The sequence below is a fragment of the Rattus norvegicus genome, chromosome 4, assembly GCF_036323735.1.
Source record: "Rattus norvegicus strain BN/NHsdMcwi chromosome 4, GRCr8, whole genome shotgun sequence".
Classification (NCBI taxonomy): Eukaryota; Metazoa; Chordata; class Mammalia; order Rodentia; family Muridae; genus Rattus; species Rattus norvegicus.
In genome coordinates, this window is record NC_086022.1 from 29375099 (window position 1) to 29395501 (window position 20403).

Sequence of the window (20403 nt, forward strand, 5' to 3'; positions counted from 1 at the left end):
TATTTGCAGCTCTGGTCATTCTCCTGGGCCTTTGTGTTAAACAGTGCTGTTTTGCTCTTCCTGGCTGTTCTCTGATGTAAGGATAGTGACAGGGATAAAGGTAACCTTGGAAAGAATAGCTATTGAAAAGAATTGGCCTTTCCACTGCTGTGGTATCACTTAAAGGTAAGAACTAGGTGGGCGTGTGCTGATGTCTCACTCGTGCACATATCACGTCAGGCATTCATGGACTAATATAAAGTACTTCTTGGAGGCTTCAGCAGATTTAAATTAATAAGTAAGCTCGAGCTGTCTAGCCGCGCGGAGGTGCTTCTCGCTCTTGCTCATAACTAGTAGGGTTATAAGTGCGAATGAAGTCCAGTGTGGAATTATACAGCAGCAGTTGAATAGTAGGCAACTGGGCACCCCTAGCTTGATTGCCATTCCAATCTCACCTCTCTGCTTGTTTTGTGTGTTTATAATAGGAATGTGGCTTTACCAGGGATTTGATTCTATTTGCAACTTTTAATGAAGGTAAAAATTGTACCGTCTTGAGCATTTTGGGAGTGTCTTGGTGAGTCTTTTATGTAACTTTAGCTTTCATTTCACTCTCTGTGTTTTTCTCTCACAGTTAAAAGTCAAAATCCTTTGGTAAAAAGTCTTAAGCTTTTTAATTGCTATGAAGATTTTGAACTGAAGAAATTGCTATTCAATATAATTGTGATCTTGTGTAAAGATTTAACTACTGTACAGGTAAAGACTACTCAAAACGGAGAGGTTATTCAAGTTATTCAATGTAATTGTGATCTTATGTAAAGATTTAACTACTGTACAGGTAAAGACCACGCAAAATAGAAAAGTTAATAGAAGCATCTAATATTATACAGCATAGTATTTTTAAATCGTGTTTGCAAATCTTTCATTAGCCAATTCATTTCTGTACCATAGAAAGTAACAACCTTATCAGCTTGAATTATAGTTCTTTAAAATGTCCTTTGCAAACAGTAAACACAAAGGACCACACACACCAAAAAAAAAAAATAGTAGAAGTCGAGAGATGGAACAATATATTCAGATCTTCTAAGAGAACTTAAAACAAATATTTCACACAGCTTAGACCATTCTCTCTCTCTCTCTCTCTCTCTCTCTCTCTCTCTCTCTTTCTCGCTTAAACACCTGGCCTTGCTGCCACTGAGGCAAGCATTCCATCACTAAATCGCCTGCACAGTCTGCACATATGACCGATCGGTTTCCTCCGACTGTCAGGAAAGGGATGATGGAATTGAGAGGAACTGCTGACCTCTGCTATGCATAAAGGTCTCAGACGCTTATGAGCCTGTGTTTTCTCCACACAAGCCTGACATCTTTCACTTCTAGTCACCCATCTCTCTATGTTCTGTGTCACACAGTATTTCAAATGTTGTCCACTGAGTTTTCATAGTGATGCTAGAACTAAGATTCTTGTTCTTACTCAACTCCAAGTCTCATTCTCTTTCAATGTACACCATGAAGTGACATGCTAGTGAATTCAGAAGAGAATTTAAAAAATTCATAATTGTTTCCTAGACTAATGCTAAGTAAGTAGAAAAAATAATATTATATAGGACAGTGTTTTACATTCTGGCAAACTGAAATACGTATTAAGGATTGTATTAACCACTGGCCATTTCTTTTTGCCATTGGTCATTTTATAATTTTTCATGTTTTAATTTTTATTGAAATGCTAGGTTCCATAGAATTATAAAATCTTAAAGCGTCTGGTTAAAAATGACTTGTGACGTGACTGAGAGTCATTGATACGGTGTATCAATTCTTTTATTTGTACATAAGAAACGATTAGCTTGCAGTGCCCTCTTATTGCATTTATGTGCCTTTGAGGGTTAGAGGTGCAGGTGAGTGGGAGGCTGTTGGTCCAGCATTCAAAAGGCCCCTGGTCTGATCCCTAGAACTATAAACAAAGGAAAACTGAAAAATGAGGAGAGAGACACCACCCATTTATTTGCCTCCAACTTCCTACCTCTTTGATGTTGTTGTATATAGAAGCACACATGTGAGTTGCATCAAAAATGATTGATGTATATTTTCTGCTATCATTGGTTGAAGAGCTCACACACCAGGAAAGGAAGTCACTTTTCTTAATGTCCTTGATGGTGCTAGTGTGTTGTCGTTTTGTGTTTCCATGTATTTGGGGTATCTATCGTCAAACAGAAGGGAAATGTTTTGAAATTATCACTGAAACATCAAATTTGAGATCTTGTATTTAATTTTGCTAAATTAAATAAAGCTATTTTAATTATGCTCCTAACAAAGTACATTTTGCCCTTTCTTATAGCTTTTAATCGATGGCAAAGTTATTTTGGCTTTGTTGACCTATGTAAAAAAGCCTGAGAGACTCAAAATTATTGAGTGGTCTGCAGCACAGTATGAAGAACTACAACTGCATGCAATTGCCACCTTGTCCTCAGTGGCTCCTTTGTTAATAGAGGAGTACATGTCATGCCACGGCAATGCTCGGATCCTTGCGTTTTTAGAATGGTGTGGGCATGAGGGTGAGTGCCCTTCAGGTTCTGTCAAGACTCTGTCTGGTCTGCATTTCAGCTAAAATCTCAGCGTTTGCATAGAAAAGCAACAGTTAACAGTGAAGAAAACCATAACAAAGACATTCCTTTAGTGTATTCAGAGTTAATAAACATTGAGATCTTAGGGCTAGAGAGATGGTTCAGCAGTCAGCACCACATACTGTTCTTGCAGAATGCCTGCCTTGGGCTCCAAGCACCTGTGTCACGGAGCTCACGACTGCCTTTAACTCCAGCTCCAGGGCGTTCAGTGACCCATGCAGGCACCTGCATTCATGTGCACAGGACCCCACATCTACACATAATTTAATAAAACAAGTGCTTTATAAACATTGAGATTTAAAAGTTAAATATTAACAAAGATACTAAATATAATTAATAAAAGTTTAAAAAAATTATATATAATTTTCTTCAAATATTTGTATTATGAGGTCTATACAAAGATTATACTTAGGAAGGAAATTAATATGAACAATAATTTCGGATATTCATCCAACAAACATTGTCTACTGAGTGCCAGACAGCTGTTGAAAATACATTTAGGCTAAAGTGGACACAAATCCCTAAATAATTTCATAAAGTTTAAAATCTAGTTATCTAGCCACTGACTCTAAGATATTGTCTGTCAAAGAGAAAAGCCTCGATTTGTGACTGTTATTCAATTCTTGGAAAGAAAATAAATATATTCATGCGCTTACAAATTTGATTAGGAAGATCCAATTTCTTTCTGTCAGTAATGTTTCTCTAGAACACGTTGGAGGCATGAGAAAGCAAGAAAGAAGACTCAGTAAAATTCACTAAGCTATCTATCCATAAACTCACAATCCTCACACCCCGGGCCGCCTGGGTGTTAGCCTTACAGACTATTCACCACCCCACCTGATGAGAAGCATCTTGTAGGATGCATGTCCATTACATCAGCAGTAGCCAGACCCAGACCGTAAGTCCCAGCTACTAAGGTGCTGAGACTCCCTTGATCCCCTGACTTCAAGACAAGCCTGAGCAACCTGTAGAAAGTCGTATATTTATTCACAAAGGAGATAAAATCTTTATCTTTTGTATGTTCTACCTTCTAAAAAGTTGCTAAACTTAGCCTTATTAAATTAGTAAATAAAACTGTTCTGAACATAGTTCACATTGTTTTATATTTACAGAACACTCCAAGGCAAAATGGAAAATGCTACCTCATAAGAAGATGTGTAGCTAACAGTTACTGGTGCCTCCTGTGTGCTGGGCCTCACTTACTTTGCAGAGTCCCTCATTCATTCCTACCTCTGGTTTGTCAGCTGGGCAGAACTCAGTCTGGGATGTGACATGTGTTTCTGACCGCATAATAAAGGCAAAGCAAAGATTTAACTCAGACTCTATCATAACACACAGTAGTGCTTGAATTCTTTTAAAAATCCTTAACCTAAGGCTACTTATAGAAGGACCTTTGAAATAATGTATTACAACAAAAAGGAAAGAGAATATTAGGAATGTACCCAGTTACTAGAGTGCCTGCGGAGAACCTGGTATGTCATGTACCTATAATGCCAGCACTTAGGAGGTAGAGGCAGGAGGACCAGAAGTTTGAGGCCATCCCCAGCTACCTAACAGGTTCAAGACCAGCTTAGGACCCATGAGGCTCTGTCTCAAAATGGAGAGAAAATTGTACTTTGCTTTTTATCAAAACTCCCCATAAAACTGTAGTAATTAAAATGATGGGGCACTATTCTGGGGATAGACCAATGTGTCGACTGCATGTGAGAGATGGCATTTTTGGAGACACTAATAGTCTGTGAGAGGAGGATCATGTGGAAGCAATGGCTCCTCCTTAGGAAAATGAAAAATTTAGATTCTCTCACCTTGTTTAAAAAAATCAAAACAGTTGCAAAATGAAGGCTTAACTCTGAACACCTAAACTGTAAGACTCTTAAAGAATCTGTGACAGATATCATTCAAGAATGTAGGTAACAATCATATGGATTACAAGCAAATCTATAATGAAGTCTGTACATACTCACCCATACTTTGACGCAGCTACTACTCTTTGATATAGAATCCAAGTTGAACTTTCTAAAAAAAATGTGTATTTTAGCAAGAAGGTAATTCAGCTAACAAGCATAGAAAAGATGGGGGATTGCTATGTTACTCAGAAAGTTTCATATATTCTGAAAATATTTTAGTTGCTCAACCAGAGAAGTAATAAGAGAAATGCAGGTTAACCTAAAAAGAGCTACTATATAACATTTAACAGACATAACAAAAAATCAATTGGTTTTGTGCATCGTGTCCATTTGGTAACTTTCCTAAGATTCAGGTATCATCTCCTGTATGACTTTGATCACTTGGAGAACCCCTTCTCCATGCAGGACGAGGACAGAATGTTCAATGTAGTGTTCGTACCAGTGAGTGGATAAACTGTGATTTGTTTTTAAATGAATGCTGAAGCCAACTAAAATAATGACCCAAGTCTGCATATGATACTGTAAATAATTTTAAAAGATTTATTACTTTTATTTATTATTATTTTTAATTAATTGTGTGCACACATGTGAGTGGAATTGTTCCTAGAAACCAAAAGTATCAGGTCCCCTGGAGTTGCAGGTGGTTATAAGCTACCCACTGTGGGTGCTGGAAAGTGAGTTTGGATCCTCTGGAAGTACAGTGTGTATTGTTTATTGCTCTAGTCCCCGGTGTGAGTAATTTTTAAAAACATGGCATTTACTAACAGAACATTGCAAGAGGCACAACAATGATACCTTTGGGTAAAATTTTAGGAAGCATATTTCCTTTCTGAGACTAGAAAGAAATGGAAGAGCCAATATTTCTGTAAAAAAAAAAAAAAAGAAAAAAGAAAATGATTGGATTTTAATGTCTGCTTAAATATATAGACATTTAAAATATATTGTATGTTGTTTTGTTTATAAATGAGAACATTTACTTGAAATGTTTCAAGCTTTGGGTTTCTTCGTATAAATTAAATGATTAATTTTCCCACAGATTCCTACTTCATTCATGGCAACAGTTTCCATGGTACAGGGGGCCGTGGAAACAAGTTTGCACAGATGCGTTACACTTTAAGACTCCTCAGAGCCATGGTTTATCTTGAAGATGAGACTGTGAACAAGGACCTTTGTGAAAGGGGGGTTATTCATCAACTGATAGGTAAAATATCACATGGCAGACCGTTGGGGGAAAGTTTGGTATTTGTAATTCTAAAAGCTTTGTATGACATTTTTTTTATACAAATTGATTCTATGAATGAACATATCCTTACTATTTTCCTGGGTTTTTTTTTTTTAATCTTGTTGATAGCAAGCAATTCTCTTTTATAATCATTGACCCTTTAAACATTTATTTACTCAGTTCGAGACTACTTTATTAAGCAGTACCTTTTTAATTTTAGTGAACTATTGTTAGGTCTCATTTTTCTGGTAATGAGATTTCCACTTCTGACCAAGCAGTGTAGACCCAAAACAGATAAAAGTTTCCATTCCATTTAGAATAACTCACACATTTGTGTGTAGAGCAAAATATCCCAGAGTCTCTTTTCTAAAACAAATACTAGAAAATTCATGAATTTCAACTTCCAGTTCAAACTGCTTTGCCTTTTATTCTTTGAAGATACGTAGTCCTCCAGCCCTCCCATCCCTAGCTCTGAAAAGTGCCGTCTCAGACATTGCTTCATAGAAATGCCATGTAGCTGGCCCTCTGCAGTCTAACTTTCCGAATCCACATGGTCAAACAACCAGAGAAGTGTCTATCTGAGCAGAAAAAGACTTTTCTTGTCATTACTCTGTAAGTAGTGGTTTATAACAAATATTAGCATAGCATTTCCATTGTACTAGGAATTACAAGAAATTCTCAGGTGATTCAAAGTATACAATGATATACATACAGTTTCATATGCAAATTCTATAGACTTTCCTGGGTTTTGGCTTCTCAAGAGCATCTGTACTCTGCCCATGTTAACTCTCTGTTGCCATGGTAGATAACCAGAAGAAACTGGCTCACGGGTTTATAGATCTCCACACATGGTACATTTGGCTTAATGTTTTGGAGCTGTGGCAAAGCATTATGTCATGCTGACCTGGAAGTAAAAGAGAAACAGGAAAAGGCCAGGTTCCCATCACCATCTCTTCCAGTAGGCCACACCACTTCAATATCATACCACTTCCCAACACATAGCCCTCTGGGGGCCAGTCTTTTAAAGACCCCTTCACTTGTTAAAATATTTTCATGCACACTGGCAACGATCCACCGGCTTCTGCCTCTTGAATTGTGGGATCAGAGGTCTGCACTTCCATTGTGTTGAAACAAATAAATTGAAAGTGAAGTCATGTACAAACATTTATCTTTATTCCAGATGGGCTTAAAATAACTCAACACGAAGTACATTTTAATCACAATTATGTACATTTTATTGCACAAAATTCAGTCCAAGGAATTCATTTTTTCGTCATTAGATGTCCAATGCGCTATCCATTGCACTACAGAGCCACCTCCAAGGGATTCATTTTTAACTGGAAATGCAGTCTTTGTATCTCCAAGAGAAATAGTCATCCCACCTGAGCTGAGGGAATGTGTTAGGGGGAGGCATAGCAAACAGCAAGTTTTCTCAGGACATTTTTCCTTTCATTCAAAGTTGACTTTTGTTACACAGTTTTTAGATGGAGGAGTCTTGTCTTTTTTTTAACCTAGCAGGGCTTTGTAGCAGTTCCATCCTCAAGAATATAGAAAGTGCATTGCATACCCATGAAATAAGCTTTCTCCAAAGATGGAGAGAGTAAAACCTGTATCAATCAGGATGCTGGGAAACATGCCCTGCTAAGAACTAAAGAAAAACATGGCATGTCTTACCTTGTACCCGCAGCTAGACACTTAGAGGCTTAGTTATTTTCAAATTTGAGCAGTCTTAATTGTAGAGTCAGTGGATCGTAGTTTCAGGAAGGAATGAAAATTGTCCCTTCAAGCAAAGAGGTATTGTGAGCAAGAGATACAGTGCTGAAATATGCAAGATACCATGTTCATAGAAGGCATAAATGGAGCCCAAGTTTCATAAGACAAGTATGAGATAGAGTTAATTGTGCAACTAGTGACCAAGCTGGAAAAATTTTTGAGTAGAAAATAAGAATTTGAATTCCATACTTCATAGGGAGAGATTAACAATTTTGTTTAGCTAGTCTGTCAATACAATGCTGTGGGCTTTTTAAATTTTAGTATAATTTTGTGTATATGTATGTATGTATGCATGGTGTGTGTGTGTGTGTGTGTGTGTGTGTGTGTGTGTTCAAATTGCCATAATTCACATGTGGAGGTCATAGGATCTCTTTGTGGAGTCATTTCTCTTCTTCCATCACCTAGCATAGGATCAAGCACACGTTACCAGGCTTTTCCAACCCAGCATCTTTGCACACAGATCCACCTCCCTGTCCCTAATTCTATATTTTAGAAAGAATGGAACAGAGACAGTAAAGGCAGAGAGTCCAAGGTACTTTTAAAAAATGAAGAAAAATATTTTTATTAGCACACTGTGTGCTCTAGCTCAAAGGCCATAATTTCCACCCCTGATAGGGAAGTCAGATGAGGTAATCTTGAAAGAGAATTGTAGCCAGCTATGACAGGATTTCTGTGATACCTCTAATAAAGGAACACAGATGTGTGCTGTGCTCCCACTCGTCACCCTTCCTCCTGAAAGGATGGTGCCAGAAGCAGCGGTGCCAATAGACTGCTGGCTTCCTTGGGAATCACTCCATAGTTTCCTGTTAATGACAGTGTGCTCTTTACCAGCTTAAAGAGACTTCCTAAATCCTGAAAGCTCAAAGGAGCTCCATTTTAGAGATAATTTTATTGTGAATGCCACCTGATCAGGGCAATGACTGTTGAGTCACTTTCAGGCTTGTTTGCAAGGGGAGGATTTTTAAAGTTCATGGAATCCTGCCTAAAGTTGCAGAAGTCGTTCTCCTTATGTAGACTTGAAGAGAAGATATAGAAGAAGAAAGACAACAAAACAGAGATAGAACACACACTTAGAAAGGTCTCCCACATGTGTTAGCAGCTAACCAGAAAGAAAGGAGGAGATATGACAACTTACAGTCAGACATTTTGATAACAAATTTGCAGAAGCATTTATCTACACTGCGTGGAACTACATGATTTTAAACAAAATTTATTGGTCTAAATAAGTTGTTAAGTTGTGATTTAGTGACATTCCACATATTCTGTACTAACATTTCTACATATGCAACACTGATAATTATACTGAGATATTTTATACCCGTGTGGATGTATATGTATATATGTGAACTTCTTTGTGAGACAATTGACCTAAATGCTTGAGAAATCCATTTACTACCCTCTGTCCATAGCTTCTAGGTTACCATGCAATGAAATTAGTCCCTTCTGTAGTAAAATGGTTTCTCTACCTGAAAAACCTTAGGATTTTTTAAAAAATTATTCTCATATAATACACATCACATATATCATATATCAATCATGTATAATAATCAGGTAACAGACAGACAGATTAATATATGATCTGAACCAGAGTTTGCTTCCCCTTCCCCCTCCCAGTTCCTTCCCCCTACTTCTCCCTGCCCCCATGCATTTCTTTTACATTTTCCTTCAGAAAAAGTCAGGCCTCCCAGGGATATCAGCCAAACATGGCATATCAGGTTGCGATCAGACTAGGAACCTACTTTCTTATTAAGCCCGGAAGAGACAACCCAGTAGGATCCCAAAAGGGTCCCAAAGCTGGCAAAAGAGTCAGAGACAGTCCATGCTCCTAATGTTAGGGGTCCCACAAAAAGACCAAAGTACACAAGTGTAACATATATGTAGCGGGCCTAGATCAGACCCATGCAGTCTCCCTGATGTCAGTTCAGTGTCTGTAAGCCCCTATGAGCACAGATTAGTTGGTTCCGGTTCCATGAGTTTTCTTATACTGTCCTTGACCCAGATGGCTCCTACAATCCTCCCTCCTCCCTCTTCTGTGGGATTCTACAAAACTCAACCTTAGGTTTGGCTGTGGGTCTGTGCATCTGTTTCTATCACTTGCCAGATGAAGTTTCTCTGATGACGATTATGCTAGGTTCCTGTCAATGAGTATTGCAGAATATCGAGTATTAAGAATATTGATTTCATTTTTTTCTAGTGGGGTTTGGTTCTATTTTGAGTCATTGAGCTATCAGCCTTTGGTTCTTGTCCTTCCAGTATTTTTGAGGTCACTTATGTATATAGTCATATCATCTGTGAATAGCCGTGCTCTGACTTCTTCCTTTTCAATTTGTATCCTCTTTGTCTTCCTGCTCTAGCTAGAACTTCAAGTATGGAGTGGACAGCCTTGTCTTGTTCCTGGTTTTAGTGGAATTGCTTTGGGTTTCTTTCTATTTAATTTGATGTTGGCAATTGGCTTTCTATATATTACCTTTATCATGTTTATTATGTTTATCGTGAAGGGATGTTAGATTTTCTCAAAGGGTTTTTCAGCATCTAATGAGATTGCCGAGTGTTTTTCTTTGCTGTATGGTGAATGAAATTGATAAATTTTTATGTTGAACCATTCCTGCTTCCATGGGATGAAGCCTACTTGATTATGGATCTTTTTGATCATGGATGTTTTGTGCATATTTTTATTAATTTTGTACTAATGTTCATGATGGAAATTTGTAATTCTCTTTCTTTATTAGTCTTATGCAGTCCTGGTAGCAGGAAATTGACAGAGCAAGGTCTTCTGCTGGAGTCATGGGCCAAGATATGGAGATTGAGGAAAGCTCAGAGGACTCTAAGAGTGTGGGTGGGCTGGGGACTTGGTCTTACTTGGGGTTCTGGGTACCAGTGTGGCCTCCAGTAGAGAAGGCGACTTCTGCTAGAGTTGTGGGTAAGAATATGAAGACAAGGGGTGGGGGGAGTGCTGCTGGGAAACTTAATGAATGCTTCTATTTTCATAGGGGCTATGTGCCTATTTAAATAGTTTATCTGATCTTGATTTAACTTTGGCAACCTGTGTCTATCAAGTATTTTTTTTTGGGGGGGGGTTCCAATTTTGTAGTATTCAGGTTTTTGAAGTATGACCTAATGATTCTTTGGATTTCTTTGATAACTGTTGTTATGTTTCCACTTTCGTTACTGACTTTGTTAATTTGTATATTCTCTCTGTGTCTTTTAGTAAGTTTTGGTAAGAGTTTATCTTGTTAATTTTTTTCGAAGAACCAACTCTGTTTCATTGAATCTTTTTATTGTTTGCTTTGTTTCTAACGTATTAATTTCAGTCCTGAGCTTGACTATTTCCTGCCCTCTACTTCTCTTGGGGGTGTTTGCTTTTTATTGGTCTAGAGCTTTTAGGTGTGCTGTTAAGTTACTAAGTATGAGATCTCTCTAATTTCTTTATGAAGGCACTTACTTAGTGATGTGACCTTTCCTCTTCCACTTTCAATGTGTCCCATAAGTTTGGACATGTGCATTCATTTTCACTGAATTCTTGGAAGACTTTAGTTTCTTTCTTAATTCTACCTTGAACAGTCATTGGGTAGAGAGTTCTTCAGTTTCCACAAGTTGGTAAGCTTTCTATTGTTTCTATTGATGTTGAAATCCACCTTTAAGAAACAGAGGTCTGCAGAGCTCTCAGGGACTAAACCACTACCCAAAGAGTACACATGGACAGACCCATGGCTCCAGCTGCAAATGTAGCAGAGGATGGCCTTGTTGGGCACCAATGGAAGGAGAAGCCCTTGGTTCTGCCAAGGCTGGAACCCCCAGTGCAGGGGAATGTCAGGGCAGGAGGTGGGAAGGGGTAGGTAATTGGGTGGGAAGAAGGGGGGATGGAATGGGGGGCTATGAGTGGGAAAATGGGAAGGGGGATAACATTTGAAATGTAAATAAAAATATCCAATTTTATAAAAGGAAAAAAGAAACAGATCTGGTAGGATACAGGGGCTTATTTTGATTTTCTTGTATCTGTTGAGATTTGCTTTGCAACCAAGTATGTGGTCAATTTTAGAGAATGTTTCATGAGGTGCTGATAAAAAGGTGCGTTGTTTTGTGTCTGGGTGAAATGTTGTATAGGTGTCTGTTAGCTTCATTTTGTTCATGCTGCCCATTAGCTCTGTCTCTGCTTAAGGTTTTGTCAGGATGATTTGTCCTTTGGTGAGACTGGGGTATTGAGGTCTCCTCTCCCTCTACTATGTTCAGCTGGTGTGTGATTTAAGATGTAGTGATGTTTCTTTTACAAGTTTGGTTGCTCTTGTCTTTGGGGCACACATGTTCAGAATTGAGACATTTCCTTCACAGAGTTTGCCTTTGATGAGTATGAAGTGTACTTCTCCATCTCTTTTGATTAATTTTGGTTGAAAATCTGTCTTGTTAGATATCAGAATGGCTATACCAGCTTGCTTTTTGGATCCATTGGCTTGGAAATTTTTCTTCTATGATTTTATTAAAATATTTACTGGATCTTGGAAATGGTATTCTTTTCCTTCCATCCCTGTTATACCTTAGTTTGTTCTTTTTGTAGTGTCCCAGATTTCCTGAATGTTTTATGTCAGGAATTTTGAAATGTTAACATCTTTGGCCCATGTATCATTTTCCCTCATCTTCCACACCTGAGGTTCTCTCTTCTACTCTTGTGTTCTGTTGGTGATGTTTGCATCTACTGTTCCTATTCTCTTCCCGAGGTTTCCCATCTCCAGGGTTGCCCCAGTTTGTGCTTTCTTTATTGCTTCTATTTCCATTTTCATGTCTTAAACATTTTTATTCATTTCCTTCACCTGCTTTTTCTTGGTTTGATTGGGTTTCTTTAAATGATTTATTCATTTCCTTCCCATTGTTTTCCTGGATTTCTTTAAGGGATTTATTCATTCCTCCTTTACCATTTCATAAAATTGGTTTGAAGGTCATTTTCTTGTGCTTCAGATGTATTGGAATCTCCAGGGCCTGTGGTAGGATGGCTGGGCTCTGGTGGTGCCATATTGCCCTGGCTGGAGTTAATTTTGTTCTCAAACTGGCCTCTGTCACCTGGGTGTGGGCTAATTATAGGTTTATAAGCCATTTTCAGAGTTTGTCTATTCTAGGTGGATTCTGGTTCAGGGAATGGGCAAACTATGTAACTGCTGGGTTGGGATTTTGAGATTCTGGGAACTAGGATGGCCTCTGGGGTGGACTTCTGCTGGAGTTGTGGGCTGGGATATGGTGATGGGGGGTGGGGTGCTGTTGCCAAGCTGGGCAGGCTCTGAGGAAATATTGGATGTGTGTGGTTCTGCATATGGTCATGGCATCTGGTAGAGGAGGGGGATTCTGCTGAAGTTGTGGGCTAGAATGTGGAAAATCTTCTTAAAACTGAGTTTCCTAATAGTAAATAATAAAAACATATCTAATAATTACCTTCTTTAATTGTTCTCTTACCAGAAATCTTTAAAACTATGATGAGCAGACCTGCTGAGAAGGAAGAGGCCATTGCCTTAGAAATCCAGTCTGACACATTACTTATTCTGTCAGGTCTTTGTGAGAATTATATCCAGAGGAAGGTATGTAGTGTAGAACCGGTGCTCAGGTCTCCCAGTCCCCAGTGCCCATTCGTGTTCCCCTTTTTCTAATCTTCGTCAGTGTGAGATGTGGGATGACTCAGCATTTAACACAGTTGGCCTAATCCTGGCAACCTGAGTTCCATTTCTGGAATCCCCAAGACAGAAGGAGAAGCTTGTCTTTGACCTCTAAACATGCATCATAACACACACCTGCCCATACAAATGCACAATTAATAAATAAATAAAATGTAAAACCTAACTAACCTTTAATATGTTTAGAGTATGGTTACATACATACTATGAAATGTGCAAGGCTTGAATATATGTTTCAATAGATTTTTTGAATGTGCATAGCATGTTTTATCAATACTCCAATTGAAACGTAATATACATCTTTAAGTACACTCTCTTACAGGTGTCACATTTACTTATCTGCCCTGCAGCCACAGACCTATAGATTAGTTTTGCCAATTCGGATGAGTGAAATCACACAGAATTTGGTCTTGTGTGTGTTTTTGTTATCCAGAAAGAAATTGCATGTGTTTCTGGAGTGTATTCATAGTGTTACATGTATCATTTCATTTTATCACTAAATTGTAATCTATGACTTATCGAAACCTGTTTATCTTGTACTTTAGTGATAAGCACTTAGGCTTTTTGTATTTGGACTGGTTAAAACAAAGTTTCAGGGAACACTCTTGAACCAGTCTTTCAGGGAAATATAATGCTTTCACTTCTGAGTAAAAACCTAGGACTAGAATTACAAGATTTTAAAGTAGCCAAGCAGCTATGCATATTAGGCTGAATTTTCAGAAACATTGCTTGGAGTTTCAATTGTCTTTATATCTAAAACTAGAACTTTAAAACAATGGTTTAATCCTCTTTTATACTTATTAGCTTGTAGTAAACTATTGATAATTATGAGTGATAAATTGATAATTTCATTATCATAAAATGATAATTTTAATAAGAGACAGAATTGGGAAGATAAAAATTTAAAATTTCAATAGATTTTTAATTTTTAGATTTATATATCTTCTTTGGGCTTTGTCACAGGTATGTCTGGGCACCATATGCATTCCTGGTACTCAGAAGAGGCATTGGATCTCCTGGAGTTATGGAAGTTTGTGACTGCCGTTTGGGTGCTAGTACTCAAACCCAGTTTGTCTGAAAGAGAACAAGTGCTCCCAGGTGCTGAGCTACCGCTCTAGTGCCATAAATAGATTTTAAGGAGAGGCAATAGGAAGAGAAAGATAGGTCTGGCTCCAAACCTTGACATATAATGTACTATTCTTTTCTGTCCTGATGCTCATCTAGAATCATAATCATGATCAAAATAGGAACTAGAGGAGAACAGCATGACAGTGAGAAACAGAATTGGTAAGGGGAGAAAACTGAGTGGTGATGAGTTTATATAAGTCATTAAAGGTTGACTTGTCACTCATCTACTTATTCCTCTCTGGAGAACATCTGCCATGACACATATGGATGCCTGCTATTCACTTGACATGACTCTAGGCCGCATTCACCCCGATGTGGAAGAAGTCATGGATAAGTTTTATATTGTTTACATTTTCAGATAGAAAAATTACTAAAAACACTAAGCTAGCACACTGATTTTAAAGTGATTGACTTTATAATTTACCACAAAGAACTAAGAATGAATGAGCACACTCTTTAGAAACCAACTACATTTTATATTACTTTATGTGCATGAGTCTTTGACCTGCATGTATACCTGCATGTATACATGTATACCACATGTGTGCTTGGTGGCCTCCATGTCAGAGGGATTGGCTTCCCTGAAATGGGATGACTGTGGGATTGATGGATGTGGATTCTAGAGAACCACATCTGATAGAACAGCAGCAAGTTCTCTATAAAATGCTATACCGCCCCTCTTATCTCTGGGTGAGTTCAATTTTTAATTGTTTTAAATTCCTAGTTTAGAAACTAGCCATCCTAGTTTGAAAAACAACCAAACCATTGCTAGTATTATTTTTCTGGTAGAAAAATAGTTTTAAAAGGATAGGATGATGTAGAGAACAGAACAATTACATATTTGTTCCAAGAAATGATGTAAACAACTCTCTTCGACAGGAAATGTTCGGAACTGAAGGAGTTGACATAGTTCTCCACGTAATGAAAACAGACCCCAAGAATTTACAGAGGGGCTTAGGCTACAACGTCCTTCTTTTCAGTACATTAGACAGCATTTGGTGAGTATTACTGTGACTAAGTGAACACCCTAATATAAGAAAATTAAGTTTACCGCTACCCTTTTCTTCCTCAGAATTACACTAGAGGATAAGTCTGGGCCTTCTCTGCTAGATGGCCTGAATGAGAGTTTGTGAAATAACCAAGCCAGTCCATCACTCAAGTAGAAAAACCACTCATCTGAAAAGTTAATTGCTTATTGTGATTAATTCCATTGCACTTTGGTGCCGTCTGGGAAAACAGAAGCGTCACCATTGCTTATGCAGGATGATCCTTCTGCTTTGGCTCCTAGGCACCGAGCTCTGTTCCAGTGACAATCACCTAAATGTTCGATAATTCTGTGTTGTTTAAGTAATTATGAGTTTTAAACATACCTGGACATTTGGTATAATAATTATTTTTCTTGTACCTTTTCCTTCTTAGCTTTTATTGATAACTTAGATGGATTAAATGTTGTCAGAGTTCCCCAGAGAAAGAAAATTAATATGTGCTATATAGAGAAGAATATTTATTGTAGAATCTGGCCCAGTTCAAAGGTTGAAAAGTTATAACCTGGAAATAAAAGCAAGCTAAATCTCTGTCTTGGCTTCTTCTCTATTTCAGTGATAGGATGACCTGACAAAAGTAACTTAGCGAAGACAGGGTTTATATTTGCTCATAATTCCAGGTTCCAGTCCACACTGGACAGGTCAAGCTGTCAGGAGTTTGAAGTGGCTAGTCACCTTACATCCACAGTTAAGAGCAAAGAGTAAATGCTTGTGCTGAGATAAGGATAGGGTGACATAGATAGCCCATGGAATGGTGCCACCCACAGTGGATGGGTCTTCTCACCACAGATAATATAATAAATATAATCAATCCCCCACAGACTTGCCCAAGCCAACTGGTCTCTTATTTTAAAAAGAAAGCCATGTTTAACCAAAGAACAGAGGACGCTGACCCTAGCCGGCTTAAAGGCTGGGAAGAAACAGATAACTGGTATAATGACTATCATCACCACTACTATTGCCAATAATAGCGCTGTCTGCTTACTAAGGAAACTACTGAGAAAAACAGTGAAAGTAGCCCTGGAAGCAGTTCCAGTCCTTCACTCCACGCAGTCCACATGGACTTGAAAAGTAGGCACTGTAGCACACGTCACGTGCAAGGATGAATGCAATCAAGATTCATCAGATAATTCAACTGCACCAAACCGTGGAAGAGATGGTAAACAGATGAATTTGAAGAAACAGTTATTACAGGCAATAGACCAATAGAGTTCTTCAAGAATCCTTGGTGAGGAGTCCCTGTAACTCCACTTGCAAGGCACCTGCCACCAACCTCTAGTCTCCTCAGGGGTGTGTGTGTGTGTGTGTAGTGTGTGTCACACACACACACACACACACACTACACATAAAATCTTGAAAACATTACAATTGAACCACATTTATAAAGCTTCTTCAGAGTTTCTATTTTAAAGTGAAAACAAATTAACTACTTGGTTTTGAGAAATAAAGTAAAAGTGTTGCCTAATGATGCTGTGATAGGAAGGAAGGTCTACAAGTTAACTCTAACAACAGTTGCTGGTTTAATGATTGGCTTTCTTTTAATTGAAGGTGCTGTATTTTGGGGTGTTATTCTTCTGAAGATTATTTTCTTGAAAAGGAAGGGATTTTTCTCCTTTTGGATATTCTGGCAGTAAGTAATATCAAAGCACACTAACACAGAAGATAAAGGTGTCCATGCTAACCTTTTCCAAACTAAGTACCAAAAAACAGGATGTTGTGACTAAAGGTGCCTCAAATCATGTTCAGATATAGTGATGGGTTTTGTGTTTGTTTGGAGTTTGGGTGGTTCTGCTTTGTTTTGGAACATGGTCTCTCTATGTGGTCATGGCTGTCCTGGAACTCACTATCTAAATCAGCTGGCCTGGAACTGACAGAGATCGTCCTACCTCTGCCTTCTGACTGCTGAAATTAAAGGTGTGGGCCATGCCCAGCCAGATATATTGGTTTAAATAAAATCCCTCCCAGAGAGTCCCCAAATACTAGCATGTCAGGAGTTCTGAACATTCCTCCAGTTAAGGAGTCAGTTTACATGGGTCACTGCTCCTAAACGGATGTTTTCCTTCTACTCTTATCTACCTGCCATGAAATCACTTATGACAAAGCTACAGTCTGTGTTCTATCAAATCTCTGTCAACCCTCAAAAACTTCCAGCTTTACCCAAGATATGGGTAACATTAGAAAAAGATGACCCTTTAAGGAATTGTCTGCAGTCCAGAGGTAGTGTGAGGACATCAGCATGTCGGGTGTGAAGAAGGAGCCACCACCTTGCAGCTGTGGAGAACAGGCCTCAGTTCCATTGATGTGAATTGGGACTGTAGTCAGTACTGTAGAGGGAAGTCATGATTCATTTTCAATGAAATTTGCAAGTCTCATGCAGAGGCATAGCCATGCCAATATAATTTCCACACTATTTTATTAACAGAATAATAAGCCCACTTTGATTTGATAAATATACCAAAATTATCAGTGTCTTATCATATCCTTGCAAGAGAATTTGTACATTACTATATTCATAATGTTTTCATCTATAAAACCAGATAACAGCATCTTCTCATCCTGGTGTAAGGAGGCTAAATGAGTGAGCATTCAGTGAATATGTACACAAATGTTATATCTATGTGAATATCAATTCATTGACCTGTTCTGCCAGTATACATTATTGTAATGTGTGTGCTATGTAGGTCACTAAGTAGAGCATAGTGTGGACTTAGTCAGGAAATGCTTAGAATGTTGTTGCAGCAATTTCAACTCTTAACATTTGTTTCTTTCTCCAGTGAAGTAAAGAACAACAAAACCACTCATTTGATTTAAGGTTCTGTTTCAACACAGTTCTGCTAAAATATTTATTCAATATACAATAACACTGCTAACAAGGGTTAAATATTATGGATTACTTACTGTGTGTTGCAGTCTCTCTCTCTTCCTCTCTCTTTCTCTCTTTCTCTCTCTTTCGTCTCTCTCTCTCTGTTTCTCTCCATTTCCCTTTCTGTCTCTCTCTGTCTCTCTCTGTCTTTCTGTCTGTGTCTGTCTGTCTCTCTCTCTCTCTCTCTCGTAGCCCAAGCTGTCCTGTAACTTGCTTTGTAAAAAGAGTAAAAGATCAGACTGGACTTGAACTCACAGAGTTCCACCGGCTTCTACATCCTGAGTACTGGAATTAAAAGCATGTACCACCTCACCTGGCTTTCAGTTTACTATAATTCACAAAACCCATCGCAAGGAATGTCTTTCATATAGGATATTTGTGTTAGTCATGTTTTGCTGGAGCAGTGGTTCTCATCCTTCCAAATGCTATGACCCTTGGATATAGTTCATGTCATAGTGACCACCAAACAAAATTATTTTCATTGCTACTTCATAACTGTAATCTTGCTATTGTTATGAATCATAATGTAAATATCTGTGTTTTCTGGTGGACTGAGGTGGTCTATGTGAGTCATTCACCATCCCCACAAGGGATCATGACCCGCATGTTGAGAAACACTGCTCTATAGTAACAACTTTTAGAATGAATTTATATATTTATATCCATATACATGTATCTATATCCATACATATGGATATCTATATCCACATATAGACATAAATATGTAAGTGTAGATATAAAGGATTTATTAGAATGCCTTACAGGCTGGTCTTCTAGTCTATCAATGGCTGCTTACTCGTGGAAGAATCCAGCAGTTGTTCAGACCATGAGCCTTGACGTGTCAGCCGGTCTTCAGTATCCACCAGAATCCTGAAGATGCAGGCTTTAATGCGAGTAAAGGAATGGACTTGCTAGCAGGAGCAAGCAGGCAAGAAGAGCAAACTTCCTTCTTCCACGTCTGTTATATAAGCTTTTAGCAGAAAATGTGGCCCAGATTAAAGATGGATTTTTTTTCCATCTCAAACAATCTGGATTAAAGGTGTATCTGTGTATCTTCTCACATCAAAGAAACAGATTAGAAGTGAATCTTCCCACTTCAAATATTTAATTAAGAAAAAACATCTTTCAATGTGTGTCCTCTTATTTGTATTTTAGTTAATCCCAGAAGCAGTCAAGTTGACAACCAAAATAACCATCGCGGAAACTGACCATGTTTGCAATTCAAACCAAAGGCTTTATGGTTTCTGTGCCAGAGGAGTTATGCACAGAGAATGCTTTATATAGGAAATTCACTACGTGGAACCCATTACTGTGGTTTTTATTAGTTAGGTTTATTTTTTGACAATTTCATGCAGGTATATAGTGAAACCGCTTTACTCCCATCCCTCACTCTCTCTTGCCTCCATTCCATCCTGTCATCCTCCCTCCTTCCTATCAATCTCTTTTCCACATTTGTGCCCTTTGATTTGTTTGGTTTTAACCTGAGCTATCTCTACTGCCATAGGTTTAGAACTCTCCATGGAAGCCTAGCAGACTCAAGAGCGAATACACAACTGAAAATAATGCCTTACCTTCTGTGATGGTTCGAATAGGCTTGGCCCCCGTAGACTCATGTGTTTGAATGCTTGGTCCATAGGGAATGGCACTATTAGGAGCTGTGGCCTTGTTGGAGTAGATATGGCCTTGTGGAGAAAGTGTGTTACTGTGGAGGTGGGCTTTAAGGTCATATATGCTCGTCTGGCCAGTGAGAAAGTCTCCTTTTGCTGCCTGTGAACCAAGTTGTACAACTCTTGGCTCCTCTATCACTATGTCTCCCTGCAACTGCCATGCTTTCTACAATGATGATAATGGACTGAACCTCTAAAACTGTAAGCCAGCCCCAATTAAATGTTTTCCTTTATGAGAGATGTTGCTTTGGTCATGGTGTCTCTTCACAATGATAAAATCCTGAGACACCTTCCCAGAATTCATAAGTAACCAATAGTTTGTCATGGAAGGGTAGGGCTCTGTAGGTACCTCTCTGGTCTTGTTGACAAGCTCAGTTTTGTAGAGGTCTAGTGCAGGCAAAATAGCTACTGTGAGGTCAAACAGTTTGCAATGGCTGTGTTATGTTCTGAAGCTAGTATTTTGAAGCCCTCCTTCCCTTGTTCCATCTCTTATAATCAATCCCTCTGCTTTCTTCCTTGATGCTCCCTGAGCCATAGAGGGAATGACAT

The 20403-nt window shown here is 38.4% G+C and overlaps 1 protein-coding gene across 6 annotated transcripts in view; it reads left to right on the forward strand.

Annotated features, from left to right (window-relative positions):
* Cfap69 (cilia and flagella associated protein 69) overlaps positions 1-20403 on the forward strand; it is a 70890-nt gene that overhangs the window by 40475 nt on the left and 10012 nt on the right. For all 6 annotated transcript variants that reach the window (XM_003749688.6, XM_063286814.1, XM_008762733.4 and 3 more), the window contains 7 exons: positions 465-513; positions 611-732; positions 2312-2528; positions 5541-5705; positions 12942-13060; positions 15161-15279; positions 16873-16954. In XM_003749688.6, coding sequence (XP_003749736.1) covers positions 465-513; positions 611-732; positions 2312-2528; positions 5541-5705; positions 12942-13060; positions 15161-15279; positions 16873-16954 — 873 coding nt within the window. The remainder of the gene's footprint in view (positions 1-464; positions 514-610; positions 733-2311; positions 2529-5540; positions 5706-12941; positions 13061-15160; positions 15280-16872; positions 16955-20403) is intronic.